General features: G+C 38.9%; 1 protein-coding gene across 2 annotated transcripts in view; it reads left to right on the top strand.

Moving 5' to 3' along the window:
- The window catches only part of PCSK5 (proprotein convertase subtilisin/kexin type 5), a 467,874-nt gene that overhangs the window by 87,197 nt on the left and 365,876 nt on the right, over positions 1-14,801 (top strand). For both annotated transcript variants that reach the window (XM_009244528.4, XM_063714247.1), the window contains exon 3: positions 7,570-7,683. In XM_009244528.4, the coding sequence (XP_009242803.1) occupies positions 7,570-7,683 (114 nt within the window). The remainder of the gene's footprint in view (positions 1-7,569; positions 7,684-14,801) is intronic.

A 14,801-nucleotide genomic window follows, 5' to 3' on the forward strand; every position in this document is an offset into this window, starting at 1 on the left:
AAGTACTTTTGGAGCTTGCAATTGTGAAGCACATTGTAAGTGTGACCCTCTTAACAATACAGGTAATTCCATTTTACAAATGAGAGTATAGAATACCAAGAAGTTATGTGATTTGCCCAAGTGGCCAGACTAGTGATTGGTAGTCCTCTACCATGAACTTGAGTAGTATGTTTTCCCAATTTGTTCTACACTGCCCATCTGTGGCAGAGTCTAGCCTAGCTCTGGGCACAGAGGGAATCATGCTGCTATGGTAGGTGTAAAGATCACATACAGGATGTTTTTAGATATTTTAATAGCTCCAGAAAGAATTACTTTGTTCTTATAAAACCTAATTTAATGTTAAATTGTTTAGCAAGATTCATCCAACAACTGATATTATTTCTTTTTTCATAGAGTTTCCAGAGGGGTTAATATCCAAAATCAAAGGATTAAGTCACTGTGTCTTCTGATTCCTAGTACAATGATCTACATACATCTGATGGTGCACTAAGTTGAATTTTAGGCTTTGTTTGGATGTTTCCCTTTTTTTTTTTTTTTTTCTGAGATGGAATTTTGCTCTTGTTGCCCAGGCTGGAGTGCTGTGGCACAATCTCGGCTCACCGCAACCTCCAACCTCCCGGGTTCAAGCGATTCCTCTACCTCAGCCTCCCAAGTAGTTGGGATTGCCCAGCTAATTTTATATTTTTAGTAGAGACGGGGTTTCTCTATTTTGGTCAGACTGGTCTCGAACTCCTATCCTCAGGTGATCAGCCCACCTTGGCCTCCCAAAGTGCTGGGATTATCGCATCCGCCCTGGGACACTTTTTATCATAGAGATTATTTTATAATTTATCTGCTGTTTAGATGGCAGCATTGATTGAATCTGTGATTTTTACTCCATAATTTAATTGAAAAGACAGATGTTCATCAAAGCCCTCTAAAAAAAAAACCAGTTCATACTGGCTGGCATCACAAGGGTACTACCTCCAGATCTGGGCAAGAGGGTTTTTGCCTAGGGCCTCATGCTTTAGAGGGCCTTGCTTGATCCCTCTTTCAGCTGAGTTTATCACCATTAGCTGAGAAGTTGGTGGAGTTGTTGGGACAAGTTCAGCTGGAACCTGTATCCCCCTTCTAGATTATATTCCAGGTAATCAGGAGCCCACAGTTAGGCTCCTGATTACTAATGGGGTAATGCTGGCTGGGGTTCTGCTTCCATGATTTGAGTGAGCTTCTTTGTCTGTCCACTGGAGGGCGAATGCAATACTGGTAGGCCTGAGGAATTGCAATAGGCATCTGTAGCTCATGGATGAACTGTAAACAAAAATACAAAGGTACACAGTTGTTCTAGACGGCTTTTGCATTAGCTGGTCACATTGCCCGTAATATCTTCTTTGAGAAATCTGCACAGATGGTTTCTCATTATTCAAAATTCTATTAAAATATCACATCTTTCAAAGAGGTCTTTCTTGACCACCTTACTTGAAATAATCCCTTCCTCCATAATCACTTTCTACCTCCTTACATTATTTACTTTTTGCATCATTTAACTTTTTCATCAATAACTATGAAAGTCAGTTGGCTGTTTTGTTCACTGCCATTCTGTAGTTTATCCAGAGAGTGCCTCCCACATAGGAGCTACTCAATAAATATTTTAGCGTGAACAAAAATAAATGAAAGGGTCTTGAGGGTGGAAAGCACATTTTAGTGCTTTGATTGGATATAACCATTTCTTTTTTCACATTCACATTTCATCTTATCAAAACTGGGGAAAAGAAACAAGCAACAAATTGGAAAATCAAATTTTTAGAAGTAGGTGCATAATAGGGGAATAGCTTAAGGGGAGAAATATGATGTTAATTCTTTGAAAGTGAGTAATGTAATTAGAACAATAACACTATGAGTTTTTCTATAAACAAAATTTAGCAAGATTAAATTGATAACATACATTTCTAAAATTTTAGCTTCCTTAGAGAAAGCCAACTAAATATAAAATTTTACAGCAGAGTCAGGTTTTTCAGTTTGGCCTATATTTTCTTTGGTAACACTGTTCTGAATGTACATGCAGTGTTTATTTCACAACTTCCCTCTGAATGACCTTTCAAAAATTAATGATTCTTCACATTCATGACCAGATGTTTTCTCTGATGGAAGCATTTGATGTTTGCAGTCATTAAATAAGATTCAAAATGCCTGTTTCAAGCAAATCAAGTAAAAATTCTCCATCACATCAAAAGTAAGGCTTTATTTGGTTCACAAGTAGCTATATGAAATAAACAGAATTTAAACGATCTTGATAATTTTTTTCTTTAAAAAGGTGACAAAATGTCAGTACTAAAACGTTTTCTTAAGCCCTTGCTTTCCATAGCAAAAACATGTATGTCCATTATCCACCTAACTCATACTTAAAAACAACACCCAAGGTGTTCTATTTTGTTTTCAAAGTCAGAGAAGAAAATAGAGGGGAAGTATTTTTATGTTCTTTTCCCTAAATTGGTTGAAGCTAGTTAGTTCAAACAAGATACAAAATATGGAATACCACCTATTTTATTTCCTGGCAACTGTTTCATTCAAATCATAGAGTAACATATGATTTACGACACTCCTTTATGAATATTAATCTCATATCTTCACAGAATGACTTAAGATCATTGATCAACTAGAACATCGACCTCACCTGTCTGTTGTTTTTAACAAAATGTTTATTCCTAGTCAAACCACAGAATTAGACTCTCTAGATAAAATTTCAAAGCTGGAAGAAAGAGAGTAGAGGACACATTTAGTATGCCTTCCCTCATTTTACAGATAAAAGAGGCCCACAAAGATTTTTGCAAGATCACATAGGTGACTGGTAGCTAATCTAAGATAATAACCAAGCTCTTTCCAAATCCAACTCCTTTTTCTTACTTTACCCAACTCTTCTTAATATTTAAGTTGTGTTGGAATATAATATAAAATCATCTAAGGCACTTTGTATGTATTATTTTTTCTCATTAACTGCTTTTTAAAGAAATACGTTGTGATTTAGACTTGTAGTCTTTTTTTTTTTAGCAACAGGATCTCACTCCCCCACCCAGGCAGGAGGACAGTGGCTTGATCATGGTTCACTGCAGCCTCAAACTCCTGGGCTCAAGTGATCCTCCCACCTCAGCTGCCTGAGGAGCTGGGACTACAGGCTCATGTCCCCACACCTGGCAACTTTTTTAAACATTCTTTTTTTTTGTAAAGATGGAAGTCTTGCTATGTTGTCCAGGCTGGTCTTGAACTCCTGGGCATAAACCATCCTCCTGCCTCGGCCTCCCAAAGTGCTGAGATTATAGGTGTGAGCCACTGGGCCCAGCCTTAGTCATATTTGAAATTGTTTTTTGATTGTATGATAGTGTGTATCGGTAACATATTCCCATGGATCAAAAGTAACAAGATTTAAAAGGGCATGCAGTAGAAGGTCTCCCTCTTATCCCTGTATCCAGTCACTAGTTTTCTGCCTAGAAAGCAACCAGTTTATCAGGTTTTTTGTGTATAATCACTTTAGAGAGATGCCAGAAATATAGTATCCCTTTAAACCATTTGTAACTTACATTTTTTTTTCCATTTTAACTGTATCACGGAGATGATTCTCTGTCAGTACATTAAGACCATTTCATTCTCTTTTATGGTTGTATTGTACTTTACTCCATCATACAGGTATGCTATCATTTATTATATTAATCTCTATTGATATTATATTTAGGTTGTTTACAATTTTTAGTTCTTACTGGCAGTGTTTTAGTAAATAACCTCGCAAATTCACCTGTGTACATAGGTAGGGTAAACTCCTAAAAATAGATTACTTCTTTCGTCCTTTTTAAAGGAATTGTTTAATTATCTTCCATAGAGTTGTACACGTTTCCATTCCCCTCACCATTATGTGAGAATGAACCTTTTCCCATGCTCCCACTAACAGTATGTTATCAACCTTTAGACTCTTTGTATCTGAAAGGTGAAAAGTGGTATCTCAGTTTGGTTTTATTTGCTTTTGTCTTAATATGCATGAGGCTAAGTGTATTTTATATGTTTAAGAACCCGATTTACCTTTCCAGAGGTTTCTCTACCCCTATCTTTTGCTGCTTTTCCTGTTGAATTGTTCTCTTACTAATTGTTGAAACTCTCTCTATATTAGGGAGATAGACTTTTGTTCATGGTAAGAGCTATACACTTTTGCCCAGTTTGTCTTTTACCTTCCCTGTGATTCTTTTTTTTTGGCCATGTCGTTCACATTATTTTTATGTAGCTAAATTAGTCAATGTTTCTAAATCATCTAGATACAATCTTGCACTCTGAAATTAGTGTTAAACATCTCATATTTCTTAAAGTACCTTTACATTTAAATATTTGATTCATTCATTCTGACCTAAGACATGAGAAATGGCCTCAGCTTTATTTTTTTTTTCCAGTTGGTTGTTGTTCCAACCAACGTGTTCCAAAACATTTATGAAGTAATTTTTTTCCCTACTGATTTAGAATAATACCAGTATCATATACTGTATTCTAACATGTTTTGGGTCAATTTCTTGACTTTCTATGCTATTACATTGGTATATCTGTAGACATTTGCTACTAATATGTGTTTTAATTATTAGCATAATACTTTTTAATATCTAAAGGGCTGATTCCCTATCACTGCAGGATGCGTTTTTAAAGCAACAGCATAATTTGTTTCCCATTTATATTTATGTAATAACTTACATAATTTATATTCATATGATCACATTTTTTTTCCTCCTGTTGCTTTCCCCATGTGTAGTATCAGAAAGCTGGCAAATTCCAAAATAATGAGATACAAGTTCAGCTGAGATTATGAGGGCAGGCTTCCCGTAACTGTCAATTAATGTGTTTTGGATCTTATAAAGCAGGACATCTTTAGACAAAGGTTCTTAAGCAGCAAATGCACAATGTTTACTTGGACCAACGTCCAAAGGGAGAGAGTACTCTGAGTAGAGGGAGGGAGTGTCTCTGAAATCATGTAGCACATGTATGTTTAAATTAACGAAGGATAGACTAATGATTTCAAAGGTCCAGTAGCTTTTACACCCTGGATTAACTGTAGTTCCTTAATGTATGGGAAATAGAACTTTCAAAAGTTAAGCCAGTGAGGCAAAGCACACAATAATTCCCTTCTCTTAGGCTGACCATAGTTTTATGAAAATGAATTTTTAAGTGTCTTTTCTTTGCATGAGGCTTCTTGGCAAGAAATAAAATCTGTATAATGCATTACCTCTGGCTTTTTCCTTAAAGAGCTCAAGGATAGACATATGGATAATAGCTTAAAAATATAAATATGGTCTTTCCAGTCATAGAAACCTTCCGATCCAAGAGGTGCTTTTCCCACTTTCCAAAAAATACAGGGCTATATACACATACCCATAAGGCACCAAGACAAAATACATGGTATTTGACACTAAAAAAAACCCACTGAACTTTTCTTGAGTATTGCAGCCCTGTGATCAGACAGAGTGACTTGTAGTCAAATCTAGATGCCAAGTTGCTGTGTCACCTTCTAGCCACTAAGTCCTGTAACTAAGCATTTTTGTTTGGTAAAATTATAGAAGGGATGCTGTCGGGTAAGATATTTTGTTCTATTTTAGTACCTATAGTTCATCTAGGAAAATGGCTGTCACTTGGTTTTCTCACATACTTATTTCATTTGTCTATTTGAATGTGTGCATAGGGAGAAATGAATATTTATAGTGTCCTTCTAAGGAACAGTTATCTACTCCCACCCCAGGATAGACTGTCCTGATCTCTAGGAGTCTCTTTAATGAGTCCACACTGGTGAAGACATGATACTTTCCGGTTTATGCACACATAGAGGTTGGCAGTGTGGAATTTATGAATGCTTCATTAGGAAAGGCCACTGCCAATATAGGATTAGTTTTGAAAAGAGTTGTCTAAGCAGCCTTCTTTTACCAAGCATGCAAATATGAACTAGTTAACTTTATTAGGATAATACTTATAGACAGTAATATAAGGATTACAAGTTGCATAGTCAAAATCATCATAAATAGTCTAAGTAATACAGTGATAGGGCCTGTGTCAGATGTCATTCATGGAGGTAAAGATATTTTTATGAAGTGGAGAATTGTGGAATACTTGTTACATTTCCTTGGTAAAGTGTAAGTCCTTCAAAGGTAAAACCAATTCTTACTCATCTTTGTATTTCTAACACAGTACCTAGCACTTGTTTGTTGAATGAATAAATGAGTGAATGAACCTGATTCCTTAGATTTTTTTGAAATGAAGAGGTTAAACTGTTTCCTGGAAATAGAAAATGTATGTGCAAACCCATCCTTGCTGCTCCACTTTGACTGAGAAGGATGCCTTAGGATCCCTTCTCCAGTAATCTTTTAATTGAGTAGGTGAGGGAGATCTTAAAATGTTTACTGAATGGCTGGATATGGAATTACAGCAGTGGACCACAAAGCTCCCTTCCTCCCCACTGATTTTTTAATTCCTTTGTAGAGAGGAGGGATAAATGGTGGAACAAAACATTCCAGAGCATTGTGACTAAATGAGCTATCACCAGAAGAAATCAAACAAAGGAGCATTTAGGCACAAATTAAAGAATGCCACCAGGGCTGATTCTGCATTTGAGACATCCCGCTAAAACTGGAACATGCTTATTTTTGTGTTGCCATAAGGATAATCTGTTTTAAAGAAAGTGTTCCCATACACACCCCTACCACTAGGTTATAAATTCTGCATTAGACTCAAGGTTTCTGGTTACTTTGTTTAAACAAGCTTATAACTAAATATTAAGATGTTTCTCCAATAGAGCATGTTTGAATTTTACAGTTGGCAGGGAGCCTATGGCATAGGAAATTGAGTGGCTTCTCCAATTTTGTGCCAGAGGTAGGACTAGGGATTTGGTTGTTCAACTCTCCAAATAGTGCTTTTCCACCGCACGGTGTTGTAGAAAGCCATTTAAAAAAAAAAAAAAAATGATCCTGGAGCATTTTGATCCCAGAGTGTTTTTAAAAATTGATGCATACTCTAAGTCAGTAAGTCAGGAATTATAAACTGTGGCGTGTGGAACAAAATCCAGCCTGGTTTTGTATATAAAGTTTTATTGGAACACATTCACACCCATTCATTTATATATCATCTACAGTGCTGCAATGGCAAAATCAGTGATTGCATCAGAGACCACGTGACCTGCAAAGCCTAAAATATGTATTATTTGGACCTTTATAGAAAAAGTTGGCTAGCCCTTAGTATAAAGTAAGGATGAAAAATTACCTTAAAAATTAACATTACCAATTTGTAATAAATTGGAAGTAAAATAGGATTTCTGAGAAAGCTAAAAGTTAGCTTGTTGTTGAGAGGTATAAATACTCTGTATATAAAAAACTAAAACACCTGCTTGCATTAAACAAACAAAAAAACCCCTGGGTTTCTAAGGAATCTCTGAGCACTTAGACTCAGAGATTTTAGTAGCCACAATGAAACTTATGACTTAAATAGCATTGACTTACAATGGGAAATGCCTCAGACTGTCATTTATGTTGTGATAACCCTGATGAAACGTGAATACTCACCAAATGTCCTTCTTGGCAGGTGGAATGGATCCAACAGCAAGTGGTAAAAAAGCGGACAAAGAGGGATTATGACTTCAATCGTGCCCAGTCTACCTATTTCAATGATCCCAAATGGCCCAGCATGTGGTATATGGTAAGCTTGCTAAGGAAGCCTGGCCTACGGCCAAGTCATCCAGTTTTGTGTTGTATGCAGAGAATCTGTTGGTCTTGGGAGGGCACAGAAATACTGACCAGGGATTATTTCCTATTTTAATACCCACCATTTGAGATTGGTTAATGGCCTATGATGCTGTGTGGATTTTCTTTCTAACTTAGCTTGTTGGTTAAAATAAAGAGAAAAAGAAGGGAGTTCCGATTCACAGAAATTCTGTTTGAGAGCTTACTTTGTGCAGTAGCTTTCTAATTTTGGGCCAGAGGGTAGAAAAATATGCAAAGGTGCACATACCCTTAGACCTATCAATAATCATGTTCACCTCTGATACACATTTACTGTACCTTGAAACTAGTCTAGCTAATGCACACTGGTTCTTGAACATCATTGAAATGACTCTGCTGGTAAGCAACAGACCCCAAAATTATGTCATCTAATGTGTGCCCTCTCACTTTAGGTAATACTTTGTAAAAGTAGACCAGGAAAAGAAATCATTGGAAAGTGTTCGATTTGGTAGTTCATGGTTCAAGCAAAAGATTTTTCAGTGAAGGAAACTTACTTAACATGTTGGGAAGAGTAATCCACCAGTTCACTTGGCATGGCCTCCTTTGAAAACATACATCTCTAATCTCTTAGGGATCTTAGGTTCATGATCACTGAGAAATGAATTTGAATATGTTACTTACTCTTACTCATGAAATCCACATGTCACCAATTTGCTCTATAATGTGTAAATCACCCTTTACTTTCTTCTTTCTTGGAAGTTTTTATTGCTAAATTTTGCCAGTATATTATTCACTATACTACTTTAGTTTTTGTATTCCTGTTCCTGCTTCTTTACAAAATGTCTCCAAACTGAAAGAAGAACATGAATCCATAGCATTCCCATAGCTGCCTCATGCTTTCCTGGCTCCCTGCCTCCCTGCCTCCCATTCCTTCTGCCTGAAGTACGTTCCCTGCCCTTCCCCACCTCCTTGGGTCAGGATCCCCTGTCCTCAGAGCCCACACCTGAGGCTGACTGCTCTGGAAGGCCTTTCCTGTGTTCCTATCTTTTGTCATTTTCCCTCCTCTGGTCTCTTGGACCCTCTCCCTGCTGCTCATAGCATCCATCATGGCACTTTACACTGTAGTTATTCATATTGTTTTTTGACCTTCCCCATGGGACTTGGGGGCGGGGGAGTCTCTTGAGGGCAAGCTCTGCATCTTGATCCCTTTTTATATCTTCCCCAGAAAGCTAACCCAGCACCTTGTAAGGCTAGGAATTTGTGCTTATTTTGAGATGGGTGAATGTGGCTGGTATTTCTCTTAATTTCCCTTTTCTTGGTCTTACCCAGAAATGAAAGGTAATGGAAATATTTTGGACCCCAAACAGAATTTTACACAGAAATTTTCCTCAGGTTTAAGGAGGAAAAAGGGAGGAATCATAAAGCTAAGTTCAAGGGAAGGTGGATCTAAGCATCCTTAGCCCCAGTAGCCGCAAAGAGTGAACCCCAAGGGAAGGCATTGGACTGAGCACTGGCAGGAGCTAAGGAGCTTTGTCTGCACTGACAAAATGATAAGAATGTAATGGGATTAAGAGATAGGAGGAAGCAAAGCTGCCTCTACACCCCTGTTTATAAGACCAGGGTGAGAGAGACCCTCTTTGCTTGTTCTCATAGGAAAGAGCCAAATTGCTGTCTATGCATGATCCACTGGACAGTAGAACTATCTGGTAGCTTTCCCTGATGCTTTCATCACCCCAGCAGGGCAGACTGGACTCTAGCAGGAGCCATGACCAGGGCTTTAACCCCTTGGCTAGCCTGGTGGCTGAAGGTTTCAGTGCCTGCATAGTGAGATCTTGTCACTCTGAAGAACCACTATTATTTCATGTCTTTCTAACATGAGGAAAGACTGAGAGAAGAGCTTTTGATTGGCCATTTAACATGTTGGGTGTTTTTCAACACATATTTGATGATAATATTACAAATACATAACATTTATTGAGTACTTACTATGCACCAGGCAATGTGCTAAGTACTTTATGAGGTTTTTCTTTTTTCTTTTCTTTTTTTTTTTTTTTTTTGACAGAGTCTCACTCTGTCAGGCTGGAGTACAGTGACGTGATCTCTCAGCTCACTGCAGCCTTGACCTCTTGGACTCAAGCAATCCTCCCATCTCTGCCTCCCAAATAGCTGGGACTATAGGTGTGCACCACCATGCTTGGTTAATTTTTGTAGTTTTTGTAGAAGAGGGGTTTCACCATGTTGCCCAGGCTGGTCTCGACCTCCTGGGCTCAAGTGATCCTCCCACCTTAGCCTCCTAAATAGCTGGGACCACAGGTGCATGCCACCATGCTTGGCTAATTTTTAAACTTTTTGTAGAGACAAGGTCTCACTGTATTGCTGAGGCTGGTCTTGAACTCCTGGGCTCAAATGATCCTCCCACTTGGCCTCCCAAAGTGTTGGGATTACATGTGTGAGCCACTGTGCCTGGCCATGAATATTTTTCTAATGCAGCTGGAACAAATGCATGTGTTAAAATTGGCCTAGTTTTAAAGTGAGAAATCTGTGAGGCTTGCGAAATTTAGTTAACTTACCTAAGATCACCAAGCCTGAAAGTGGTGGAGATGCCAATAGAGGCAGGTTGATGCAGAGTCCGTGGGATTAGCACAACATCCTGTCTCCACCCTTCTGCTGTTTACGGTGCTGTGAGGAAGCCTCTAATCTATCCAGAGAGAAATCACTGAAACACATGGCAGAATGGTGGGTCCCCTGTAGGATAAATAAAGTATCTTGAGGACAACCAAAGTACTTCACAGATTCCTGTTAAATGATTACTTTCCCTTAATAAAAGGGATGGGAAACAGGTTCCATACCTTATGCTTCTCTGTTAGGACAGAACGAGTCAGGACTCTCAGATCTGCAGATCTAGATACCCATCCCCATTGCCTCGCTTAGAATCTCCATGATTGAATCAGTCAAACTCTCCTCAGCTGTAACATAAAAGTGTCTAGCTCTTATGTATGAGCGGTGTTTTGCTGCATAACAAAACTTAGTTTTGTTAGAACTTAGTTTTTAAAACAATTATCTCCCAGCCTGAGCAACACGATGAAGCCCCATCTGTACCAAAAATACAAAAAATTAGCTGGGCGAGATGGCGTGCTCCTGTGGTCCCAGCTACTTGGGAGGCTGAGGTGGGAAGATGGCTTGAGCCTGGGAGGCAGAGGTTGCAGTGAGCCATGATTGTGCCACTGCACTCCAGCCTGGGTGACAGAATGAGACACCCTCTCAAAAAAAAAAAAAAAAAAAAAAAAAAAAAAATTATCTCACAGATTCTGAGGGTCAGGAATTCAGACGGGGCCCAGGGATGATGGCTTTCCTCTGTTCTGGGATGTCTGGGGCTTTAGCTGGAAGACTCAAAGGCTTGGTGAGAGTGGGAAGATAGACTTCAAGTTGGCCCAGTCACAAGGCTGGCACATGGGTTCCTCTCTATGTGGGCCTCACCACAGGGCTGTGTGAATGTCCACTTGACGTGGTGCTGGCTTCCCAAGCAGGTGATCCAAGAGATCGTGTTGGAAGTGGTGATGTCTTTTATGACATCTAACCTCAGAAGTCACAGACCCTTATTTCTGTAGTTTTCTATTGGTCACACGAGTCAACACTGATTCAATGTGACAGGGAATATGTGTGGATGGCGTCCTAGGAGGTAAGGAGTGTTGGGAGCCATCTTGGAGGCTGGCTACCACAATTAAATGAAATTTTTAATGAGAAGCCTTTAACACAGTGCCTGACACCAGAAAACCCTCAGTCAATCATAACTGTTATTATTCTCTGACTTCTTAATTGTAATACTTGGTAGTTCCTTTTTACCTTTTGTTTAAATGAGTCAAAGAAAGGTGAGATCCCATGTCCAGTGGGCATTCTTTGGAGTATTGTTTGGCAGCGCATCACTGACACAGCTCAGGCGAGGTGCTGATACCCTTCTTTCTTTTCTTTCTTTTCCTGAGCCCTGGAGCTGCTGCAGTGTTTCTGACCTCCGTAGGGTCCTGCCTCCAGCTCGTTAGCCTGGGCCCATTTCTGTCGTTCAATATTTATCACAGGAGGATGGAGATTAAAGAATGGCATAAAGTGTGCCTGAGTGTCTCTTTTAATTAATTTAAAAGCTTTTCCCATGTCGCTCCTCCCCTTGGAAACTGGTGTGCAAAATCATGATGTCTAGCCTTGAGGCTTGGGCAATATATTCAGGGAAGAGTACATTTATGAGAGTTTGTTATGGAGATGATAGCTATATAATTACTGCTGTGTCCTGACATACTGTGTTGAGATTTCTAGGAGTTGGAGGGTTAATCCTAGAAATTCAGTTCACTTCTTGTTGCATTGACAAGCTTCTCCTGCATCTATTATTTGCTAGACATGGTGCTAAGCGCTGAGAGTTTAGAAAAACATGATTTGTGCCTCCTAAGATTAATAAAGCAGGGGAGGAATATGTAAGCATCAAAGAAAACTTGCTGGGCAAGCAACTCTCTGCTAAAAGTTTCTCTGGGATCATGTGCATGTATCTAGCCTCTGCTCCCTGGACATTGGCCTGTAATTTTTGCTTGCAGATTTGTTTCTTCCATTAGAAGCTCCTGCAGAACTGTTAAACAAATCCAACCTTGGGCCTTCCTCTAGTTTTTGATGTGGAGTGGGGCTAAGGCAGTGGGATTTCATCAGAACTAACGTGTAGTATGTGGTAAATGCTCAATAAATTTTGATTGAATAAATGGATGAGCAAACTCTGTAATGAAAGCAAACCTGTGTCATTTCCATAGTAGAGAACGCTTAGTGTGTGTCAAGCATTTTGCCACACTTTCATGTGTATTATCTTATCACCAGTGTTCCAGTGAGTTAATAACTACAGTTATTATCTTCATTTTATAGATGAGGAAATGAAAGCAAAGAAAAGTTAAGTCACCTGCCCAAAGTCACACCATTTACCAGGGACTGGCCCTGGTGTTCAAACTCAGTCATTTACTTGTAACGTAATTCTACATCATGCTTCATAAAGGACAGGCATTAGAATCACCTGGAGGTCTTCTTAAAACCAGATTTTTGCCTACCCTCCCACCCCTGGCACAGAATCTGGGAATTTGTATTTCTAGCAAGTTTCCAATTGATGCTGATGCTAGGGTCTTAAAACCCCTTTGAGACACCACTTCCCTACCATATTTAAACCCAAGGTTATGTGAGCACAGCCTCCCCAGTTATCAGATGGGGAAAGAAGGGCTTTTAAACTTATGAGGCATTTTAAAGTGCACTTGGTCAATTTAACTTTTTCTTGATCTTATACCTTCCTCTTACTGACACTATTTTCTATTTGGAAAGCTGGCAGCTTTAATATGAGAAGATATTTTCACTTTACCTTTGCTAATTGAAAATACCCTTGGCTTATATATTCTTTCAAGCTGCTCCAGAGACAGAGGATATCTGATAGGAAAGGTCATGAGGATTTGGCCAAGCCTTTGGAAACTCAGTGTAATAGAATTGGTTTTAAGGTACCCAGCTGATACGGTGGGCCATTTTTTCATGAATAAAGAAAACTCAGTTTGACTCTAGAGACAGAGAGGTGAAGTAAGACTCTTCCTCAAGAATCTGGGACTACCAATTGAGAAAGTTTAGGGAGTTAAATATTTTAAAAATTATAAAATGTTTAGAATGTTCAAGACAGCCTAGGCAACATAGTGAGATCCCCTCTCTCAAAAAAAATGTAAAATAAAAAAAAATTAGCTAGGCTTGGTGGCATATACCTGTAGTTCCTGCCACTTGGGAGGCTGAGGCAGGAGGATCACTTGAGTCTAGGAGGTCGAGGCTGCAGTGAGCTATGATTGCATCATTGTGCTCTGATCTGGGAGACAGAGCAAGACCCCATCTCTAAAATCATAATAAATATTGAAATGGCTGTCCACCCACCCCCAAACTAAGGAATGGAGTTTCATCTATATAATTGAAGTCCCTCGTGATCTCTATTTTAGTAGCATCTCTTCATCCTCTGTATACAGAGTCATCACTTGCGCTGAATTCTAAATACATTGAGGGGTTTCTCCCTTGTTGGTGGGAGGCTTCTCTTTGTAGGAGAGCTTATTCAATTTACAATAGATGTATGTTTTTGAAGTCAACATAAAACACACATTCATACATGGAATTCAACAGTTGGGCTATTGCATAGTCCCAAGATGACAACTTAGAAATGACACTTGGCTGAAAATGTGAGTTTAATCGAAAAAATCTTTTATTCCTTTAGTTATGTAAATATTTCATTGCTTAAGGAAATTGATGTCGCATTTACGGTATTTCAAGTTTAACTGTTAGCCAATAATGATTTTGGAGAATCCCGTAGTAAATAACTTTAAATACACACACACACACACACACACACACACACACACACAATTTTTTTTCTGCCTCACAGAAGGACCCAGAAGTGTTTCTATTTGACTCTCAGACTCTAGTAATTCATATGACTGGTACTCTTGACTCATCATCCTGGTTAGCACAGTAGAACTTTTTGTGATGAATATTGGGTGGCCTATTTAATATGCATTATTTAAAGGTAGACTGTAATAAATGGATTCATTTTTGATGCACTACCTCAGATTTCATAAATGCTCTCTGGGTGGTTTTTCTGAGGGAAAAAAAAAATTCACGTTTGTCGATCAGCAGAGTGAAAATTAGCTGCGTTCGGTTATGCATGTGGGGCATATCTGCCAAAAGCTATGAACTAGCTAGGATAGTAATTGTGAAAAATGATTTTAAGCCCCATGGCTTTTTCTCAGCCAACTGGATGGTGTTCAGTACTCCAAGAGTTTGAGACATCACTGTCTCTGTGGTTGGCACACATTTTTCTAATGATTTATACTGTCATTTGACTCATAAAATCTGGTGGAGTTTGTGGCATTATTGCCCTGGCAGCTTGGAAATCGTCCTTTTAAGACACCCCATTTAGCTGTTTTAATTGAAAATGCAACATGGTAGAAATCTGCAACCATGTGGCACATTCTGATGCAAGCAGGAGACCTCCTGAGAAAGGACAGATGCCAGCGAGGCAGTAAATAATGAACTGGTAGGAACTAGTAAGAGTTGAGA

This window comes from Pongo abelii, chromosome 13 (genome assembly GCF_028885655.2).
Source record: "Pongo abelii isolate AG06213 chromosome 13, NHGRI_mPonAbe1-v2.0_pri, whole genome shotgun sequence".
Lineage (NCBI taxonomy): Eukaryota > Metazoa > Chordata > Mammalia > Primates > Hominidae > Pongo > Pongo abelii.